The 24,101-nt window shown below is 36.4% G+C and overlaps 1 protein-coding gene across 2 annotated transcripts in view; it reads right to left on the reverse strand.

The window, feature by feature from the left end:
* The window catches only part of LOC113049761 (transmembrane protein 132E), a 293,725-nt gene that overhangs the window by 63,780 nt on the left and 205,844 nt on the right, over nt 1-24,101 (reverse strand). The window contains exons 1-2 of one of the 2 annotated variants that reach the window (XM_026212376.1): nt 20,824-21,217; nt 18,719-19,646 (exon numbers count right to left, since the gene is read on the reverse strand). In XM_026212376.1, coding sequence (XP_026068161.1) covers nt 18,719-19,646; nt 20,824-20,893 — 998 coding nt within the window. In that variant the 5' untranslated portion in view covers nt 20,894-21,217. Of the gene's footprint in view, nt 1-18,718; nt 19,647-20,823; nt 21,218-24,101 lie in introns of those variants that run through there. The other variant, XM_026212377.1, reaches the window with a different exon arrangement.

Below are 24,101 nucleotides of genomic sequence, written 5' to 3' on the forward strand. Positions count from 1 at the left end.
AGAGGTGTTAATTATAGGACCTAAAAACTCTGCATGTAATAACCTAGAACACTGTCTAAGACTTGATGGCTGCTCTGACAATTCTTCGTCATCAGTTAGGAACCTAGGTGTGCTATTTGATAGCAATGTTTTCTTAGAAAGCCACATTTCTAGCATTTGTAAAACTGCATTTTTCCATCTCAAAAATATATCTAAATTATGGCCTATGCTGTCAATGTCAAATGTAGAAATGTTAATCCATGCATTTATGACCTCAAGGTTAGATTATTGTAATGCTTTATTGGGTGGTTGTTCTGCACGCTTAGTAAACAATCTACAGCTAGTCCAAAATGCAGCAGCAAGAGTTCTTACTAGAACCAGGAAGTATGACCATATTAGCTCGGTCCTGTCAACACTGCACTGACTCCCTATCAAACATTGTATAGATTTAAAAATATTGCTTATTACTTATAAAGTCCTGAATGGTTTAGCACCTCAGTATTTGAATGAACTCTTGTTACATTATAATCCTACAAGTCCGCTGCATTCTCAAAACTCACGCAATTTGATAATACCTAGAATATCAAAATCTAGCTATGTTTTCATACAAAGATGCAAATTTTACTTATGCGCAAAACTGGAATATCGCATAAAACATTTGCGAATAAAGCACCGTTTCCATCCAATGATTCAAAGAGAACAAAAACATCACTTCCTATTAAACTGGCACTAAATATCTCTAAGAAAACTAGGAGAAGCCACTGAATATAATAATTTTCATATGTTATAAATTACTTGCGCTTCAGAGAGAGCAGATGTAACACAATAAATCCAGTCATTGCTTTTATAGGTGGATGCCTGCTGTTTGGGAAAGCAGTTATGTAAGAACGTAATTATACACAAATACTTTGATGACAGACTTTCCTTAGGCATGTCAGAATGACCAAAAGAACATATAGATGCTGTGAACGAGATCAGTCTGCTGGCTAGCCGGTTTACCCCGTCTCATAGCGCAAAGTCACATGACGTTTTCAATGCGCATTGTGGAATTTATCCGGTAAATGTTTTTCCATTGTAGTTTATGCATTTTTTTTCTTATAAGATAAAAAGTTAATCCTACTCAGTTGTGTGCACAAGTTTTTATGTGCATTTTTGGAATTGATGCGCATTATGGCATTTCCATCCAGCATTTTTTTATGTGATAATCCAAAATGCACATAAAAATAGGTTGATGGAAACATAGCTACTGACTCCAATATTCAAAATCAATTTGAAATTGTTATGAATATCCAGTGCTGCGTAGATTACTAAAAATTGTAATCTGTTACTGATTACAAATTACACTATGAAAATTAGAGTCAGTGATGAGTCAGTGATGTAATCTAGTCACAATATAGTTACTAATTTTAGGTAATGTATTTTGACGACTTTTGGATTACTTTTAGATTATTTTGTTTATAGATTTAAAATATTGTTATAAAAATAAACAAGAAAAAAATTATTCGCTATCAGTAACATGCACTGAACATTACATTTCTTGAATCTGATTATAACTATTTTAAAATGTAATATAATCTAATTACAAGTATTACATTTTGAAGATCTGATTATGTAATCCAAATGACATGATATCAGTTACTACCCAGCACTGTGAATATCCAAATATATACTCTATGAAAATCCACCCACACCACTTATATATTGTACTTTCATGACTGCAATCAATTCGTAGCAATGAAGGAAGAGGTATCATATCGATCACAAGTGCAGTATGGAGTACCTCAAAGCTCAGTACTAGGGCCGCTACTCTTCACGCTTGACATTTTACCCTTGGTAGATATCATCAGGAAACATGGTGTTAGCTTTCACTGTTATACTGATGATACTCAGCTCTATATTTCTTCACAGCCCGGTGAAACAAACCAATTTGAAAAACTAATGGAATGCAGAGTAGATATAAAAAACTGGATGACGAGTAATTTCTTACGGCTTAATTCTGAAAAAACAGAGGTGTTAATTATAGGACCTAAAAACTCTGCATGTAATAACCTAGAACACTGTCTAAGACTTGATGGCTGCTCTGACAATTCTTCGTCATCAGTTAGGAACCTAGGTGTGCTATTTGATAGCAATGTTTTCTTAGAAAGCCACATTTCTAGCATTTGTAAAACTGCATTTTTCCATCTCAAAAATATATCTAAATTATGGCCTATGCTGTCAATGTCAAATGTAGAAATGTTAATCCATGCATTTATGACCTCAAGGTTAGATTATTGTAATGCTTTATTGGGTGGTTGTTCTGCACGCTTAGTAAACAATCTACAGCTAGTCCAAAATGCAGCAGCAAGAGTTCTTACTAGAACCAGGAAGTATGACCATATTAGCTCGGTCCTGTCAACACTGCACTGACTCCCTATCAAACATTGTATAGATTTAAAAATATTGCTTATTACTTATAAAGTCCTGAATGGTTTAGCACCTCAGTATTTGAATGAACTCTTGTTACATTATAATCCTACAAGTCCGCTGCATTCTCAAAACTCACGCAATTTGATAATACCTAGAATATCAAAATCAACTGCGGGCGGCAGATCCTTTTCCTATTTTGTGCCTTAACTCTGGAATAACCTACCTAACATTGTTCGGGAGGCAGACACACTCTTGCAGTTTAAATCTAGATTAAAGACCCATCTCTTTAACCTGGCTTACACATAACACACTAATATGCTTCTAATATCCAAGTCTGTTAAAGGATTTTTAGGCTGCATTTATTAGGTAAACCGGAACTGGGAACACTTCCCATAACACATGATATACTTGCTACATCATTAGAAGAATGGCATCTACGCTAATATTAGTCTGTTTCTCTCTTATACCGAGGTCACCGTAGCCACCAGATCCAGTCTGTATCCAGATCAGAAGGTCACTGCAGTCACCCGGATCCAGTATGTATCAAGACAGTGGGGACCAGGACAGCTAGAGCCCCAGATACAGATCCCCTGTAAAGACCTTGTCTCAGACGACCACCAGGACAAGACCACAAAAAAACAGATGATGCTTCTGCACAATCTGACTTTGCTGCAGCCTGGAATTTAACTCCTGGTTTTGTCTGGTCAGAGGAGAACTGGCCCCTCAACTGAGCCTGGTTTCTCGCAAGGTTTTTTTCTCCATTCTGTCACCGATGGAGTTTCGGTTCCTTGCCGCTGTCACCACTGGCTTGCTTAGTTGGGGTCACTTCATTTAAAGGAATATCATTGACTTGATTGCAATTGAATGCACAGACACTATTTAAAGGTGCTGTAGGGAACTTTTGTAAAAAAAATTTTTTTTACATATTTATTAAACCTGTCATTATGTCCTGACAGTAGAATATGAGACAGATAATCTGTGAAAAAAATCAAGCTCCTCTGGCTCCTCCCAGTGCTCCTATTGCCATTTGCAGAAAGTCATGCGCTCCCGGTAAAAAACAACCAATCAGAGCTGCGGTCCGTAACTTTGTTTGTGTTCAAAATGTAGAAAAATGAACATAATGAGCGAGTACACCATGAATCCATTTTCCAAACCGTGTTTTTAGCTTACACCTATAATAAGTGTTTATTTTCGGACTATTTTAGATTGCTTCGGGGGTACCGCGGCGGAGTAACCCAGTACCTTTGTGATTTTTCATAGACATAAACAGAGAGAAGTAGCTCCGGCTGCAATGTTTTTACGCAAGACGCAAGCAGTTCTGTTTATTAACCGCTAGAGCGTCAAAAGTTCCCTACCGCAGCTTTAAACTGAACAGAGATGACATCACTGAATTCAACGATGAACTGCCTTTAACTGTCATTTTGCATTATTGACACACTGTTTTCCTAATGAATGTTGTTCAGTTGCTTTGACGCAATGTATTTTGATTTAAAGCGCTATATAAATAAAGGTGACTTTTCTTGACCACACTTTTTAAAATGGCGTCAAGTTAAATCATGTATATTTAAAAAATAAAGCTGAAATTGGTTAAATTATTTAAGTTATGAAAAAAAAACATTTTGCCATGACTTACTGATTATATCTATATTATAATATGATATTATGCAATTATAGATATTATTATAAATACACAGAATATAAAAAATAAATGTATATATTTTTTTAAGTTCTGTGTTGTACACAGTGACATATCATTATGTCATGATGCCTTAAAATATATTTTCTTGTAATTCTAACATTGCAGAAATCAGGCTTTAAGTTGTGGTTTGGTTTAATCAACAATGTTAACTATTAATTTCATATTTAAAATAATACATTTTTATAGAAATCTGTCCTATATAAAGTGAGATAACCCATGGCTAGAAAGAGGCCACACCTATGTCGACATTTATTTTTTTTCCTCATAGATTTTTTATTGTTGCAAATTGCATTTTTACATTTTATACCATCCCACCAACCATATGCAACCTTACCCAGCCCCAACAAAGCAATACCCAATTTATGTCCGCATTTTAACAGGTAATCGGTAAAGGTGTGTGCATGTGTGTATACCAATATATCTGTGTGTACGAGGGGATATGCAGTGGTGCCCAGAGCCTGGCGTGTAAGTCCTGACTCTTTTGTTAATACAGTTGCACATAAGACTGCCTTATCTTTGGGCCCCAGGCAAACCACCATGAGGATTGTGTGTGTGTGTGTTAAGAGGACACCGAGAAAGGAAGGACCTGTCTGAGTAGAGTTGTTCAGACTGCAGGACAGTATGTCAGTGTCAGAGTAATTACTGTAATGTACTCCAATTACTTCCCTTTTAGTCTCATTCACTGTCTGCAGTTTAAACCGATACTCACCACACCAGTAGACAACGCAACAGCACATAATATCATCACTGCAATCTTAACCAAGACTATTACAAATCAAATCAGAAACCTTCACTACTGTATTACATATAACTACTGCATAATCATGTCTCTCCAATGGCAGTATTTAAAAGTTATTTTTGCATCATTCTAGGGCACTTTAAATGACCAGAAAGAGAAAGACTTTAGGAATACATTTTATGTATCCTTTTTAATGTAATCCTGTAAGTGTCAAAACAGAAAACAAGGCTGTCCCACATACAAGCTAAAGTCCTTCGTTAGACATTCTGACTACTCATGTTTTCCAAAGTCGCTCATCCACTGGAAATGGTTTGGAAAGATGTATTTTCAATATTCCATCGACTGAATAATCAACATCCAACAGTACAAACAAACTGGTCCTGGCCAGTCTTACTTGTATTCAGAGTAAATTATGGCATCTATCCTGATAGATAGGCTGTATTCTCCTCAAAATTGTTTCAATTTAATAGGGGGAAAATTTTACACAAGTACATAAACTTTCAAGTCTGCAGTTTCTCAGTGTTGACCTTCATCAATGCAGACAGAATATACATACAGCTGATAAGAATGCATCTCTATCAGTGCGCATCCACCCAGCAACAAAGATTATCTCGGATAATTAAATTTACTTTTGAAAAGTGTTTATTTTGTGCCACAGATAATTGATGAATGTTGTTCATTAGTGCTTTGTCAAATGAAATATGGTGTCTATAATGACTAAAATCTATTAGTAGATGGAAGCATAGTTAAATGTTACAGTATATACCAAACAAAAAGTAAAGGAGGACGATGTGGAGAACTTTAAATGATGTCCCAATTCTGATAAGGTCTACAGAGTTTGTGGGAGCAGGTTCCGTGTGGGCCTGTAATGAGTCATAATGAATTCAATCATGAAAAAATATCCTGCAGTGTTACAATTACCAGCTGGATGGCTTGGCGTAGAGTAACACCATGGTAATCACCGGAGAAAAAAAAAACAAAGTGATCTTTTCTTAACATAAGCGAACACCTACCACAGGCTTTCTAATAAACATGCCCTTTCGACAAGCACTACAGCAGAATAAAAAAACAACAAAAAAACAAACTGTGACCTTTTAGTCTTTAATAATTGTCTAATAAAGCGACCAGCTCAGAGACATGTATGAATATTCAACCATCTCGGCTCAATGACATCCATCTATATCACACAGCAGAGAGCATTTATCATGCAGGCGTTTCTAATGTGCCAATAAGGGGGCCCGAGTTCAGGAGAGTCATCAGCACAGGCATGTAACAGGAGATCTCAATATATTTGCATTCATTTTTATACTTCCGTGCCAACACTAGGAGGGAAAATGCATTTATAATGTCACCTTTCGCATGCATCCACCCCCATCTGATATAAGCATATACCCACACACACACACCGCTGCACGCCAGCACAGTCTAGTATTCATATAAGATAATTAATTTGTGGGATCTATCTGCCAGTACATGTAATGATTTGGACCCTCAGCCAATGGGCAATCCTTCTTGGCACTACGAAACGTAGCATGTGCACACTGGAATCAATATCAATGTCAGACAGTGGCCTTCTGACCATGCCATTTCATGCCATTGTTTGTGTCAACAGAACAGTGCCATGGAACAGAGGATAAATTATATGCACAATTTTATGTCATCTGTCTGACAGCAAAATGAGTTTGAATAGGTGATAAAATGAATGGAAGTATTTTGTAACAGCACCCAGAAATTTGCGCCTTAGATCCTCCTGAGATATTGAAGGAAAAACAATTGCTGTAAAGACATGGGAGGCACAGACCTCTTTTTCTAGTGTGAGAGCTTGCAAGAAGGGGCTTAGAAAGCTTCTTTTGAGACTGTATTGATCTGCACAAAAATGCAAGATCAAAAACATGAAAATGAAATAGCTTCAGGAAGCCTAAGAAACCAGTCGATAGAAAATGCTCAGGCAAAAATGGGTTGAAACTGCCTATTGTGCTCTGAGTCCCTCTTGCTGCGGTAATGGTAGATGATTTTGAGTGACTACCAGGAGTGGGAGGGGACAGTGCTGTCCCTTCTCTGCTGGGAGCCAAAGATTTCTGCATGATAGACAGGCAGAGAGTGTGGTAAACCGTTGATGGTTTGGGAAAAAAATGGTGGATAAGCTTTGCCAAACCACTCATTTACTATGAGCATTTTCATGTTTTCCCAGATGGTTGCATAAAGGTTTTTCATTTGTTCCTCAAGACAGTTTTATTTTTTATTGAAAAAAAAAATGTTTTTTTGGAATATACATTATAGAATAATATACGTTGAATAAATGGAAGTATTAAAATAACTACAACAATATTCAAATAGACCAGTCCACCTCATGACTTGATTAAGTCTACAGACCTACTTTTGGTTTATCCTAATAATTCCCCAAATCCTGGGACATTCCATACATTATTCCATAATTTTAAATTCTGTTATTTAAAAAAAAGAAGGAAAAAAAAGTGAGAAGCACATAATTAAGTTACAACAACAAAAATAAAAGGTAATTCAAAATATAATATAGTAATACAGTATATAAGTAATACTAAAATAACTATTTGGAATGCTGCACTGACTAGAAAATTAGTTTTCTTTGCAAAGTCATCTTTAAAGTAGAGGTTAATTAATGTATGCTGCTATGTGCCTGTGGTGTATTAATTAAAGGCTGTTCATTAATAGACCTAGGCCCTGTCCCACATCCCTAAGTTCTTTGTTGTCACATTTTAGTGACATGCTGCATAAAGTGTTAGGTAGGTGTCTGCTGTGGATCAAGCATAGGCAAAAGGTTACATCAAAGGCACATAGTGGCCACAATGGGGTGCTTATGTGCACCCTTCTGAAACGTAAAATGTCAGATTGGACACCCTATGGTCTTTTGGACCTCAAGGACACAACGCAAAACAGCAAGTACACATTAAATTGCAGCACTGTGCTGGTGGGGACACTGAAACAAACACAAATGTTTTATGTACTTTGCTGGGAGACCAACCTTTGTTACAGTTACATGCATATTAAACTGGAAAAAAGAAAATGTTATATAACAGAAGATTTACACACTTTTACCTTAACCACAGTAGCTCATTTGTACACATCACACTGTCAGAATGTAGCAGAGATGAATGGAATTCTTCAGTGATACTGAAATAACCAGTTACTGGCAGTACAATACTAGATTTGTGTAATATCAATTTCATGACAAATTAACCAATTATTCAACAGGAAGTGTTCTTTAGGAACGTTCACAGTCAGAATAACAGCTTGATTGCAGTACATAAGCACATGGCAAAATTCACTGCAGAATTGAAGTGTTTCTTTATAGCTATAATGACTCTGCTCTCTGGTAAATTCCTTGGTAAGCTAAGGCTTTCAACAATATTTATTTAGGTCGATCTTTAAAGACCCCATTAATTTACTTGTAGAATGCTCTACAAGTAAATTATTCTTTCCTGTTACCATATTTCCTGTTGAAACAGGAAGTTGAAGAGGGAGAAAAAAAAAGGTGAATTGTAAAAATTTAGGCTATTCTTATATATATCTAATCTCTCTCTCTCTCTCTCTCTCTCTCTCTCTCTCTCTCTCTCTCTCTCTCTCTCTCTCTCTCTATATATATATATATACACATTAGAATACGCCTGCATGGAGAAGATAACATCAAAGCTAACACACATGGATTAAATACTACAAAATTCCCTTTTTAATACAATCTCAAACCAGCCTAAGAATGTCTCACAGCATGGGCAAGCTGGGTTTTTTTTCTTCTGTGTCTTAGCTAAAAAGATGGATTCATTAAACTACATTCTGTGTAAAACAGCGCAGTTAACATAAGTCCTTTCCAAATGGCACAATTACTTGTTTCCTTGACCTTTGACTGTATGTGTTCATTAGCCACAAGAACATAGGGTGTAAAATTTGTCATTTTAGTATTAAGAAGGGTCCCTAAGAGTGACCTCTTTGTGTGTGCTATACATTCGTTTGTGTGCCAACAAAGTGTGGATAAGCTAGCCTAGCTTTGCTTTTGGCAAACGGAATCTAACTTTTATGTTGTTGGTTGTGTTTTTAAGATGGTACCAGAGAAAACAGAAACTGTGTGTGTTCTGACTGTGATGTATTTGCATGAGGTCAATTTTAAAATCTGTTTCTGCATCATCAAAAAGGTAAACATATGTTGGTTAGTGTAGTGAGAAGCGTTTAGCTTCTATCTTGGTCAGACTTAACCAAGCGGGGAAGAAAGTGCCGTAAATGTAGCACAATAAGATTTCAATTGACTTTGACAGAATGGTGCTGCATGACCAATTTGCTGTAATGATATAATCCTTGGCGGCACAGACGGCCATGTTTTATGAGCAAAAGAACTTGGCAAGTAAACCATACTGTTTTGCCAATACTGCTATTGCAAACATAAAATTAAGTGGCATCCTCAGGTGACAGCAGTTGTGTCGCTTTATACAAGTTTTATTTGAGCAAAGCTCTGAATTCATTTCTCCAAAGACATTATAATACCAAACCAAGGTCTTGAAAATTGATGCTTAAGTTAACAACCCCTTAAGCTCAATGAGTAATTTTATATGTGATATATTGTAATTAAAAGGCCTTGGTATGAACTAAAGGATTGTAATGTAAACACAACTGCCGAATCTGTGTAAGTTTGGCGGTATGCAGGAGGTGGGACACTCAGCCTTTTCTCAAGTATGTTAAATGAGAGGATGATGACTGCATTTGATTCAAATCTGTCTGTTTTAGCACTTAAATTTATCATCTGAAGGATAAGAGGCGCGGGAGAGAACAAGAGACCTTTCTCCTTTGAGAATAATAAATGTCATGTCGCATTTCAAACTGTCGATTAGCAGTTCCTAAATGTTACAGCCAGTATTTAAAAAGTTCAATATCTTCTAAAAAAAATCATAGAAAAAAAGTCCACAGGCAAAAAGACCTTTCATGTAAATTATTTCTTCTTCATTCTTCTTTCATTAATTTAGCTTGTCTTGTTGTAGTAATTGATGTTCTGGAAAATCTCTACAACCTCGTTGTTTCATTGTGAACACAACATTACCTAAAAGAAAATTATGCAATAAACTAAAATGCTCCCCCCACCCCAATTCTTTTTAGTGAATCGGTTTGTTTGGATCAGAAAAAAAAAATATCTATTTTGAGTCCTTGCATGACACTGAATGTCAATTTTCTTGTAATGAAACAGAAGCAGCAACAGATCTCTTATTCTATGTTGTGATGAACAATTGAATGTAATGGATTATGAAAAAGAAAATGTAGGGCTGGGACTTGTTTCTATGTTGTTTGTTGATCTGATTTTGAAATTGCAGATGTGTATGGGCTGGGTTTAACCTGTTAAATGTCACCCCGTCCCGTATACGGGACACCTACGTTGACTATACTATATTACAATCAAATCTAATCTAATCTTGACAAACTATATATTGTTGGAAAGGTCTAAGACTCCCAAATATATATTATCCCAATATTTTTTGTAAAAAATTATGTAGGAAAAGTAATAGATCAATTTATGATAAGAGTGCACCCTCAAAAATCTACATTACAAAAGGAGCTTTGACCTTTGTTTAAAAAAAAGACTTCCTCGTTGCCTTTTTCTATATCACATTTTAGAAATCATGAGAAGTTATATATCACTTGAAAACATAAAATCTCAAAATTCATCCTTCAAAACCCATTTTAAAATCAGACATTGCATTACCATGTAAATGGCACATCAAAATCATGTTACAAAATGTTTTCAGTCATGAAATATAAAAATTTAGGTTTGTATCATGCACATTCAAGTCTATCTTCAAAAACGTGAGTGACAGTTATCAGGTTAAGTGGATTAAATGTTTGGAGAAGCCTAATATATTGTCTCCAGAGAAAAGTCTGTCATTTTCATCAGATGACAGAGTATTAACATTCTGATCAAACAAGGTAAAACAAGCCAACAAAATAAAACACACATGGATGAATATTTCACAAATAGAACTATAACATTCATTTATAAAACAGATGAGAGCGTGAATTTCATTTCATGCCAATTTTAATTGTATTTTAAGTAATTGATCAGTATTTGATTTGTGAAGTTTAAACTTTTTTTGAGTTGGATAAATACTGCTCTGATTTATTTAATTAGATGAAATGTATATATTTAATTAAGTAGAATAAATAATTACTTTGAATAATTATTAAATACAATTTGCTTCCTGTTTAAACTGCTTCAATATAGTGGTTAACAGCTTGTAAATGTAGCCAACCACTTGCCTGCTAAACCACTTCCAATTATGTGTAGCAAAGTTGCTTCCCCAGTGCTAATTATCCGTTGTTAAACGTTTCCTCGTAAGGCACAAATAACCACAAGCTTGAGGTGAATGTTCGCACAGGTGGTGCGTTTAATTAAACTTTTTTTATGGCAGAAATAAAAAAAATCTAAGTGATGGCTATAAAAATTTAAGACTATGGGTGCGGTGAGCAGTGGCCAATGTCAGTGGGCCTTGGAATGGGGCATTGTGGTTGATTGCTACGCTGACGAGAGCGAGTATGACGAGTCCAGATGTGGCTGACCAGCAGAGCATAGTAGCATTGAGGTGACACCTCGTTGAGTCGCCCAATCAGACGTGACGACAGCAATGACACATCCTATAAGAAGCGTGGGGACAATAGGGCTCACTGAACACAATGAGCTATAGAACACAGTGCGACGATACACAACCTTCAGGCAATGTAGGTTTTTTTTTTTGAGAGGACTAAACCTTCCGCGGAGTAATTGGAATATATGTGCTTTCATAACCTTCACCCTCTGCTACAAACATCATGATAACTCATGGATTGTTTTGTGTCTTGCAGCCGCTCTGTTGTCTCTAACGGCTAGCTTGTATTCCTTTAAAAGTTACAGTCCTCTCATATATCGTTTATCTTGTCATAGATAGATGGATGTGAGCTGGAGCTGAAACATGCGGTCACTCTCCTTTCACTAAGTTGCTCTGATACACAAATGTTAACATCTCCATCATTTCTGGCATATTCAGACAATGGACGCCAGTTCTTGAATATAATTTATGAATTCACTAAGACATAAGATAACAATGATAAAGACATGCAGAAAACATTGTTTCAGCCTCAGCATACTGCCATGATCAAATGACTATGATAACAGAATTCATTAATCCAATAAAGCCTACTGTATCTTATTTGATATTTAAATTTGTGATCAAGACTTTGCCACAAAACCTGCTGTACATTATTAACAACATGCCTTGCATTGTCTGGTTGATAGTTTACACTTTTTAGCAAGCAAACAGCCTATAAGTATAATTATGTATTATGTTTAGTATGTATTTCAAGATGAACACGTACTAGATTAAAGCAACTCAGGTTTACTTGATTTTATATATATATATATATATATATATATATATATATATATATATATATATATATATATATATATATATATATATATCTATTTCAATCATCATGGAATTGCATTGCATTACGTTTTACACCCCACAATAACATCATTGAAATAACATCTTACAAAAACATGCAATTATATGTATTTTATGCGAGTATTCTGTTATGCTGTTATACAGATCTGACTGGCCTTACTTTCTTATTAATTCTAATGTATTTTGTATATCATGTTACATGAGCCATAAAAGCCTTGTGTATCATTTAAAGGGGACATTTTTTTACCAACTTGTACCAACAAAATGTTATTTTCTCTAAAGTTTCAATAACCGGTTCCTTTCATATGTCAGGCCTTACAGTGTTGTATATGTATGCAATGGATGAGTTGGGCAATAAAGAAATGAGTTCGTTGATAAAGAAACAGCATGCTGTTTTCCCATTATTACTTCACTGTTTGCTATCCAAAACTATATGTGAAATGGGAATGCAATTAATTTTCATGGCTTGAAAAAAAAATGTTCAAAACTAATGCAAACAGTGATCAGAACTTGATTTAGCATACACAAAGTGCAGTCTGACTTCCACAATGCTTTGGCTTTGTTAAGGTGCTCAGAATGTTGCTATGCAGTTTCTAAGCTATTTTGAGTTGTTGCTGCTTAGTGGTTACTAAGGAGTTTAGGGTTGTTGCTTACTGGCTCAAATCCATGGAGTCCACCTCTCATCTCTTATTTCTCGTCCTTTAATATTGACTCATTCAATGCATATTTAAGAGGTTGTTTTGACAGTTTTAACATCTGCAAGCCGAAGAGATAAATAATAGCAACAGCTCTTCAGAACATGATTCATGTCTGTAGATTCACACCAATATGCTAAATTAATAAACACTAACTAACCATATTCTGATAACTACTCTGGCCAAGGAACAAGGTGACAGGCCAACTATTCTATATTCAACAGCTCTGCATTCAGCTTGAAAACATTACATTTAGAATTGTTTCATGACCTCCTGGGTAGGCAAATGATTGAATGTTGCTACTGTTTTTTGCCTCACAACATCTGTTTGTCTGAATTGCTGGGAACCGATTGTACACGTTCTAATGTAGTCAATTTAATTTAAAAGACATTTAAATGCTAATAAGATACTCAGAACAATCTTGTATTGCCTCAACAGCTCTGAAGTAGCCCCCTGGCAGACCCAATTTTTTTCTCAGTTGTTAGACATACAATACACTGTTATTCCGCAACGGTGAGCCGGTCATTTTTACTCTGCGATTACTAGGGGGTCGACAATGTCAATGTAATATTTCTCCATGATTAATCCTTTTAAGATGCAATCTCTGTAAATAACAGATAAAAACAGTTGAAGATCTTAAACTGTAGGAAAAATGAAAGGAACCTGATGGTGGGAAGGAATGTGAAGTGGGTGGCGACTTCAGCTGAGCTTAATTCATATTTAAAGAGTTCCTTTATTACATCTTTAATAGGCCTTTTTGTTGGTATCCCTCAACTTTTGGCTCCCAGCACAGTTTAATTCACCTCCCATTGAGTTGACTGGCTCAGAGCTCTCAACTTGAGACTTTCATCTCCTTTCTTTCTGCCCAAGCTTTTATTGCTCTTCAGCTTTTCCTTGGAGAATTAATGCCACCATATTGGACCACAAAACTCCAATACGAGTGCATAAAAGTATGAGGTCAGAGAGATTTACTCTTTGGAATTTAATATCATAGCAAACTGAAAAACTACTGCAGATGAACTTTCATTAAAGATATTAGGTTGGCAAAAAGGTATTAAATCATTCCCTCATGACATGGAATAGAAATTAGGCAACTGCTTCTTTACAATATCAATCAGGTTGATGGCACTTTTTGCCAAAATTCCCCGGGATGAAATGCCTCTTCCAGATTTCACTTCCAAACTAAGGATAATTCTCTACATATGCCATAACATTAAGAGGATTAGGTTTACAAAATGGATCATGATGCTCGTAGTGACAAGCAGCAATGTACTCTGTCACTATCTGGAAATATCACTTTGATATGCCCACATCTGCTCTGTAATTTTAACAGGTTTTTCTTTTAAAGGATGTATGACATATAATATTGATTTATATGCCTTCAAAAGGAGAGCTGTTTTTAAAGGTGCACTCAATAGTTTTTACGTCATTAAAAATGAGATAAAACACAAACAAATGAACGGCACGTGTGAAAAATCTATTTAAATCATGCACACTCATATAAAAAGGAGCCTAATAAAAACTGATAGACTTTCCCACATTTGTCACAATATTGAGGCACTCTTGTTAAGAACATATCCAGATGAATATTATTTCAACAAGCTTCCTGTTGTTAGAAATCTTTGGTTGTTGAATAAATGAATCATATCTGCGAATAGGGCATAGTGTGATGCTGCATCCACACCACTAGGTGTCAGTATACCAAGACAATGCCATAAAAATGACAACCCAATGCATTCATTGTTACAGACCCCCACACATGACAAGCAGGGAAAAAATATAAGGCTAAATCGTGTGCACGATTTATTAATTTGTTCCCTCAATGTACTTAAACGTGTACACTATTATTATAGTTTTCCCTCGATTTACTATTGCTTTCCCTCGATTTGCTAAAACTTGCATGCTCCGTACATTGTTGCCAACTTAGCAATATTGCTGCAAAATTTAATTTCAATTCAGTATCAATTTACTTATAAGGCACAACCAAACACAACTACCATTGACCAGTGTGCCGTACAAAGTAACCAACCACAAACAGAATTAAAAACAAAGACAAAGGATAACAAATAGAACTAAAACACAGGGCAGAGCAATGCAAATCAAAAATAATAAGCCAGATCAAATCAAAATGTTTTTAACCTGGATTTAAAATGGATAGTGTAGGGGCAGTTCTGATTTCTGCCGGAAGACTATTCCAAAGTCTCGGAGCAACTACGGTGAATGCTCAATCACCCCTAGACTTGAGTCTGGATGTAGGAACCACTAAGAGCCCTAAGTTGGCAGACCTTAGAGCTCTTGTGGGTTGGTGGACTATTAACCGGTCCGAGAGGTAATAAGGTGCTAAACCATTTAAAGACTTAAAAACCAATAAGAGCACTTTAAAATTAATCCTGTAGTGCACAGGTAACCAATGTAACAACTGCAGGACAGGAGTGATATGCTCACGGTTTTGAACTCCCGTCAGGACTCTGGCAGCCGCATTTTGAACCATCTGAAATTTAGCAGCTTTTCACAATAACCTAGCATCTTTTTCTTCCAAAAGCACCTAGCAACAAATTTAGTTATTTTTAACATTTATTTGGCAACTTTTAGCAACTTTTGACAAGTGACTCAAACGATAAAAAGGCACACATTTTCCATTTAAATTACACAGAATGAGGAAGCCAAAGATGCATAGTAGTACACATTTCATGTGAATTAAGTTAGCTGCTATTAGCAATTGCTCAATTTAATAATAATAATTCAATAATTTAATAGTTGTTCATTTATGATACACCTTGTTAGTAGCTTGTACCTGCGATTGTTGATCAGTTAGTACACTGTAAAAAAAATATCTAGAAGAATGGAAAAGGTGCTATTAATTTTTAGGGATGCAATGAAATGAAAATTCTTGGCCGAAGCCGAACAAGATTAAACACTGGGCCGAAGGCCGAATTCCAAATACGGAACACAGGTTTTCACATTTTCCCAACTCACATTTTTGGAGTTGCTTCTTTTTCTCTGCTTTTATTTTGGCAGGAATATCTCAGTGCTTCTTTTTGCTGACAACAGCATGCAGATTAAAAAAATATTCTCATTATGATTTTGGAAAGATGTTTGTCGCACGTATCACTTACTACAAAAACGTTACAAAGCAACTGACGAGTAACAAGTCCAGTGCAGATTTTCCTCTCACTTTGGACTTTGAACCCTTGCGCCGCGAGCTCATGCAGTGCTGTCAGAATGTAATTTGTACGTGTGTTTGAAAACATAATATTCTGCAGTTTATTTGCTAATCGTCTGAAGTAATTTCGTGACTTCAGTCATCATACAGTAACCTAACCACCAGCATCAGCCACCTCTTTTTCCCATCGGATACATGATGCAGCACAAAACAGTCTCTCACTGTTGGTGCTTTGTGCTTGTAATTAGTTCTGCGTCTTTCTCTGATAGTTTTAAAATACTGTCACACTGCCGACATGTTTGCTGCATTAGTGTGTGTCTCTATTTGATCGTGTTAGTCATTGTTCGGTACATATTATTCAGCCTTTTTGCTTTTTCGGCATTCGCTTATATCATATTGGTTGCCGAATATTCTGTGCATCCCTAGTAATTTTCATACCTTCATATTAACAAAGTAGATTGTGCCCTATTTGTACAGATATTTTCGTAGAGTGTAGCATACTAACTAACTGATAATACACTGCTTAAAACTATAATTGTTCAGGGCTGTGTTTTTCAATAATGATTGATCTTAGTTCTTAAGAGTCATTTTACGATCATTCCCAAAAATGCACTTAACGCAATCGCACGTCGCTGTGCTTTAAGTTCAACTTAAAAGTTGCTATCCATTTGTCATGTGCTGAAATGTCACCTAACAGAATGAGTCGTAATTGTAATAAACACTAGTTTATTGAAATGTCAACGTAATGCTGTGTTCCAGACAACTCGGATATAATAACAATTATATTATATTATATTATATTATATTATATTATATTATATTATATTATATTATATTATATTATATTTACATGTATAATATTGTTACATAATAATATACAATATACTTTATACAAAAAATATATTATAGTATGTAATATCTATTATAGAGACATTATTTTGGGGTCCAATACACTGGTTCTTGTGCACATCAGTAAGTCATTGAAAGATTTTTTCCCCCCAGTCTTTAAAGCATTTTTCCTATATTACTTCTTTTATTTATTTATTTATTTTATTTATTTATTTATTTTTTTTTTGGTTGAGTTTCAATTTAGATGAATTACTTTATTTCTAATACTTTCCTGCAGGTGACCACATAAATCTGTCTTCTTACGATGCACTTAGGGCTTTACAATTACTCCAGAGGTCTCATATATCTACAATGATTTTTAAGTGCTAATTAAGTTACGATGCTTTTGGAAAAAAAAAAAAAAAAACCTGTAATACTAACATCAGTCATACGATAGTTTTCAGGAACTTATTAGGCTTACGAAGCTTTTGGGAATGTGCAGTTTTACTAGTTTACTAACTAATAATAATAATAAAAAATTAAATTTTAGGCCCTAATTGTTCAAAATTTGTAAGTATTCAATAATTCAATGTTATATTTAAAAATACAGTTATTTATATTTTAATATTATATTACAAAATAATATTACATACTGTATATAAAAACATTTTTTGCTCAGATTTGAAATAGTGACAATTTTGTGTTGTAATTATGTAATGATGTCATCGTGCAATGATATTACAATGTCATTTAGAAACTTTTAGTAACAAACTGACCTTCTTTTAGCAACTTCCAATGAAAATTAGTTGGCAACACTGAATGCACCCCCCATTATTTTTCTTCAGTACAGGTGCAATCCATAAAGTCAAACAATAATACAGCCTACATAAAACTATATAATACTCCACACACTGCAACATCTTCTGGTGCATAATGACTGTCAGGCTTCACAAAAAAAAAAAATAATAATAATAAAATGGGTCTACTCTGTAGACACACACACTAAAGTTCAGACTATGTCAGATAAAACTTAATGAACTATACTTGCTAAGGCTACACTACAGTTCTGCCTGCTTCTGTTCGGGTTAATTAGTTATCGAAGCCTAATTAATTTATGGTGAATTTCTAAATTGAAGTCTGTGAGTTTCCATTACAATTAGAAAGACTCTGTTTATTAAGTGTTCCTTCTACATGCCTCGAAGAGCAGCTAATATCCTACCTCCCCTCCCATTTATCTCATAAAAAAAAAAAAAATCCTCCTCTTTCAAAGATTTAAAGAATACATTTACTACACAAGAACCATAACCCTCTTATTTGGTTGACGATGAGAAATAAAATAAAACACACAGGCCAGATGAGAAATATGCCTCATATCCCCATGGCCCTAATTCGACAAGAACTGGGTCAAGCTCATGATAAATTTAATTTGAACAGATGTCAATTAATACCCTTTATGTCTTTACTTTGAAAAGCAGAATCCTTCTCACAATTTCCTAAAGCCTGGCACTCCACTAGAGATTTAGTTAGATCCTCTTGTGCCCCGTCTCTTTCCCAACTCTCAAATAAAGACAATGAATGACACAAGAATAAATTGTGACATGGTGCATATGTACTGCTATGCATTAATGGCAGTGCATATGCAATAGCTATGCAATAACTTATACTTAATAAGAAGAATTTGCTTATTATTACATATTAGCCCTGCTAGGACACCCCATGCATACGTAAATAAGAAATAAGAAAATAACTAACTTGAGTGTAAACTGCTCCACAGTAGAATTTGGGACCAGGAGCAGGTAGATGTTGAGGGTCTCTCCTGGTTTCAATGGCCTCTCTGGTAGCCTCAGAAAGAGGTTCTTGTCGAGCTGCTTGTCTACCACCAGTTGTTCCTGGCTGGGCTGGTACAAACTGATGCTCCCAATACGGAGAAGGGGTTGTTGGGATGAGTTCTCCCCTCTGGATGCCCCTCCTCTGCGTGGGTAGCTATCCCCACATTCATCATTGCTGTCTGGATCATGGAGGGTATAGTAAAGCTCCACTTGAAGGGTCTCTCCACTCAACTCAAGCCCATCTGTCCCTGAGGACTTTCTGCGACCCAAAGGCGCTACATTAACATTAAACCAAGTGGAAGGGAGATCCAGTTGGGCCAAGCACTGCGCTAGATTCCCTTGAAGTCTGCAGGATGTTTTGATTTCCCGAACATCTCTAAAAGCATGCAGTCTCACACATGGAAGCTTGTCCTGAAACTGGAAGTCATCCCAATCCCGTCCTGCAATATAGAACAGAACCCGAACCAGTGGGTTACTAGCAAAAACTCTCGATTGTACAATAAAAGCCCGGACCTTCCAGTTGACTGTCAGTCTTCCAGGAATGTCCAAAGGACTTGACGGCTGCAGTAGGTCCTTGGACAACGTCTGGTCTTGGGTGAAAGGTCCAAGTGAGATGTTGATTGCAGGAAGCTCCTTAGTCTGGAAGACCACAAAGCTTTCTGAACGCTGAAGAGGGTGTCCATGTTGGCTGTTATATGGTTGAACTCTGTTCTCTTGGAGAAAGAAGGCCAACTGTGTGTTGGAGAGCTTAAAGTTGGCAGGGAGGTAAACCTCTGGTGGGCTGGAGGTGGTACTAGGAACCGGGACAGTGAAGAGGGCATCTGAACTGGTAGGAGAAACTTTACCAGCAACTGCAAAGACAAGAAAGCAAGAAAAAATACAGTTATATATGCACTGACAAAAGACAGTATTGGTTGTACTTTATTTTACAGTACGTGTACTAACATGTACTTATAGTGTACTTACAGTGTATTTATCTAAGAAAGTTCTGGTAATACAAGGTAACTACATGGGGTAGGGTTAGATTTAGGGGTAGGTTCAGGGTTAGTACCTAGTTATTACATAGTTATTGTAATTACTATAATAAGTACATTGTATGTACATGAGGAACAGGACTGTAAAATAAAGTGCTACCACAGTATTAGCCAAGAATTGGAACAGCTAGCACATCGGTTTAAGATCAGTAGAGCAGATTCAAGAATTCAAGAACTCTAAGGTTCAAGGAACCCTGCACAGAACCCTTAAGTTGGCACTTAAGTGGGAACTTTATACAGCTTTACAAGGAAAGACCCTTGAGTTACAGCCCTGCAAATGGCTCTTGATAAAATAAATAAATTAATACAACTACTAGAAAATTACAGGCATCAATGTGCTGGCTTTATTACAACTTATTTCTGCATAAAAAAAAATTCAAGCGGTTAAATATTCTCTAATGTGCAAGAAAGTGAATGCTTGTTCTCCTTTTCATGCCTTCTGAGATAAGTTGGCTCTGACAATAGACACTGATTAATGGCATGCAAGAGTGTGAGGTTTCAGATAAGATGGATCTGTATAAATTCAAATAATGAGCAACAAATTCATACAGTGAATACAGTGCCTTCAAAGAGAGGACAGTGCTGGTCATTTTTAACAGAAATTCACAATTGAAGTGAGCGGAAATATTGACTTGAATGCAAGGGTTTGTCCGATAACATATTGTACACAGAAGACATCATTGATCTCTATTTCTTGGGCTTCTAAGATTAACTACCTAAGACTAGATGCCCAATCGATTGTTGAGAAACTTCAATGCACCGATCATAATCTCCCTGTACTGGAGAGAAATGGACACTTGAACTGTAACATTTAAAGCAAAGTTGACTATTATAAGAATAAAAGTATAAATCTTTCAAAGCTATAAAACCCCCCAAACTTGTATGGTAGAGTTACGGTATAAAACGAGACTGCCTTATGTTTTTGAGGGCACACATGCACTCTATTCAACTATAGAACTTGCCCTCACAAATCAGTTAAAACAGTAAAACATACTTATCATAATGACAAGTCGAAGTGTACAGAGAATCCATGGCAAATCCACTTGAACAACAAAATGTCCCATATTCCACAAATGCTTTGCATTTAAACAGGGTACTTCACAACTTGAATTACTTCATAGGTACACACACACAAAAAGTATCCATGCAGCTAAAGCCAAACCACAGAAAATTTTGATAGCTGCAGATCAAGCTCAGTTCAAGCTTTGGAAACCTGCTCAAAGTCTCCAAACTTGAAAGCACATGAGTAGTATCCTCTCAGTAGTAATCCAACTGTATCCAGAGCTTGCTCAAAGATCTGAGAGAGACTGATCACTTGTGCCTGTTGGGAGGCTCCGAAAGCACCTCCTGCCCTGCTGCATGATCGGAGTTAGTCCACACTAACATTCACTCACTCAATGTATTCTCCGCAGTTCCTATATGAGTGTGACTCCTCCTAGCAGATCCCGTTCTCCTCTCACAGCCCGAGACAAAGCCTAGACACCGCCCTGTCTCACCACACCTCACCTCAAACTGTAATAAACTCTTTAGCTCTCATTTACAGCCAGTGCAAAAGCACTCCTCCCAGGGCATCACCGTGGCAGACTACAAACTACCCTATTACATTCATCTTCTCCCACTGGAGGTGTTGAGGCAGACTCTGAATGTGTCTGTGTGAGGGAGAGTGTATTTGTTAGGGGGGCTGGGTTTGGGGGAGGGATGCACAGCTTGAGCGCCTTCAGGCAAAGAGTCGGGGATTAGTAGGAAGACCATTGATGAATTAGCTCGCTTCCTTTCCTCGTCCAGCAGCCTCTGCAAGACACATTTCAATTGAGATGGGGGGTGGGGGTTGAAGGTGGTGGATTGTCTACATTCCAATTGCCCAGAGAGTTCTCGGGAGCTCAGCGAAGCTGGGACGATGCTCTGTGCCAAGCTAAGCTACTACTATGACAAAAGAAAAGTCTACACAAAGAGCAGCCAAATATAATTAACATTTCTGATCAGTGCATTCCTGAGCCAGAATATGACTTATCGTGTGCCACTTTCTGTGATGACATTCATCATCATGCTCCACCAGAAAGACTCAGATTATAAAAGCCAGAAGATTAGGTTTCACTCAAGATCAGAGGTTTGAACACATTTTGGTGTGGTTATGGCCTGTGGAAACAGATATGAATACCTCTTAAAGGGATTAGCTAATGCCTCCGAAAGGCAATCCATTACAAACACATTGAACACCAAAGAGCTCCTCTCAACTACTTTTTTTTTTCTCTAGACACAGGCAGTCTAATGTATATATTTCAATAACATCATCATATTATGTGCTTGCAGTACCCATAGGGATAGATAATATTAGAGGTCACAGATTCAAATATATCATGGCCATCACTACCGCATTTTCCGGACTATAAGTCACACTTTTTTTCATAGTTTGGCTGGTCCTGCGACTTATAATCAGGTGCGACTTATTTATCAAAATTAATTTGACATGAACCAAGAGAAATGAGCTAAGAGACATGAACCAATAGAAAACATTACCGTCTACAGCCGCGAGAGAGCGCTCTAATGCTGCTCAGTGCTACTGTAGTCTACACTGAGCAGCATAGAGCGCCCTCTCGCGGCTGTAGACGGTAATGTTTTCTCTTGGTTCTAAATAAATGCGACTTATAGTCCAGTGCGACTTATATATGTTTTTTTCCTCATCATGACGTATTTTTGGACTGATGCGACTTATACTCAGGTGCGACTTATAGTCCAAAAAATACGGTACTTAGGTTCTGCACGGTGTCAAAAAGAAGGCACATATGGGACTACAACATGACACCAAAAATCCACTCCGATCCCTCTTACCAGCCCCACTAATAGACCTCTGGCTATAGTGGAGTGTCGACTGCTGTTGCTGAACTGAGTAACAGGATACACATCTGTTGGTCAATGAGTGTGGCTCGATACAATCCTGGGGGCTTTCTGCAGCCTTTTAGCCACAGCCTTATGAGAGATAATGGAATCGTCATGTGTAATACGTCTTTGAAATCCTGGAGTTTCACAGTTTAATTTAACTCGCCATTACTGTCATTTTTCTCTGTAATCCCACACTTATTTATTTTATTTTTATTTTTTTTTGCCACATGGGAATGTAAGATGCTGGAAGGAAAATAAGAAATTCCCCACAAGCATGCAGATTTCTTTTGAAATAATCTGTCTAGTGGGGCAATTGCTCTAGGAAATAATCCATGAAGCTTTTCCTTAAAAAAAAAAATAAAAAAATTAAAAATGACAACAATAAGCATTAGAAAAGAAATCCCCCCACCCACGTGCACACATTATGAAAGTGTGTGCAACCTACATTTGCAATCTTGATGCTGTTGTTCATTTCAGAGTCTGATCAAGTCTGAAAATGCTTAAATGGCATTGCATTTCCTGGGTTGAATTACTGAACAAATTGAACAGGGTAGTGTGGTAATTAATGAGCTGTACCTCAGAAACATCTCTATAAAGAGACAGGAGAAGTGCTAGTGGAATTGTTCCATTTGAATTATTGCATTCGAGTGTACCCAAAGGAAATGCGCAGAGAGGAAACTGAATGAAGAAGAGGCAGCAAGAATACAAAATGTGACAGTTGATCAAAGATTGGGATGATGCAATTTGAAAGGTAAATCACCATATGACAGCTAAAGAGAATGCAACGTTTGATTTGCAAAAATCTAAAATATACATAATTCTTTGATTGATAAAATCAAATCTGTTAAACTGATGTGAGAGTTAACTTCATAAACAGCTCTAGCATTTAAAGTAGAGGTAAAACAATCATCTATAACTGCTGATTGTTTCATTTGATACTGTAATAATTTCATTTTAATGAGTACAATTAACATTGATATACTTTTTTGGGGGGTGGGTGTCCCCTTGCGATCTCAGGTTATATATTGCGGTTACATGCGTCTACAGAAACCAGTACATTGAACAACTTAACATTCTTAGCATGGAAAACAAAACTGTAATATTTTGTATAAACTGTTTATAGAATGGATTCACAGCATTACAATGCTCCCATTATGTTATAATCACTAAAGCTGCTACTGCAAAATAAGGTGAAATATAAAACATTTATTTGCGTATCTATATCTGTGCTTCGGACTGCTGAAATCTCATCAGGTGTTTATTGTTATTGACAGGTCTAAAGAGAAACTTAAATGCCTCTTATTTACATCCCCACGCACAACAGACGCCCCTGCAGTTGCTTAAAACACTCAACTGAAGCAAAAAAAAAAAAAAAAAAAGAGACATAACTAG

The sequence above is a fragment of the Carassius auratus genome, chromosome 30 (genome assembly GCF_003368295.1).
Source record: "Carassius auratus strain Wakin chromosome 30, ASM336829v1, whole genome shotgun sequence".
NCBI lineage: Eukaryota > Metazoa > Chordata > Actinopteri > Cypriniformes > Cyprinidae > Carassius > Carassius auratus.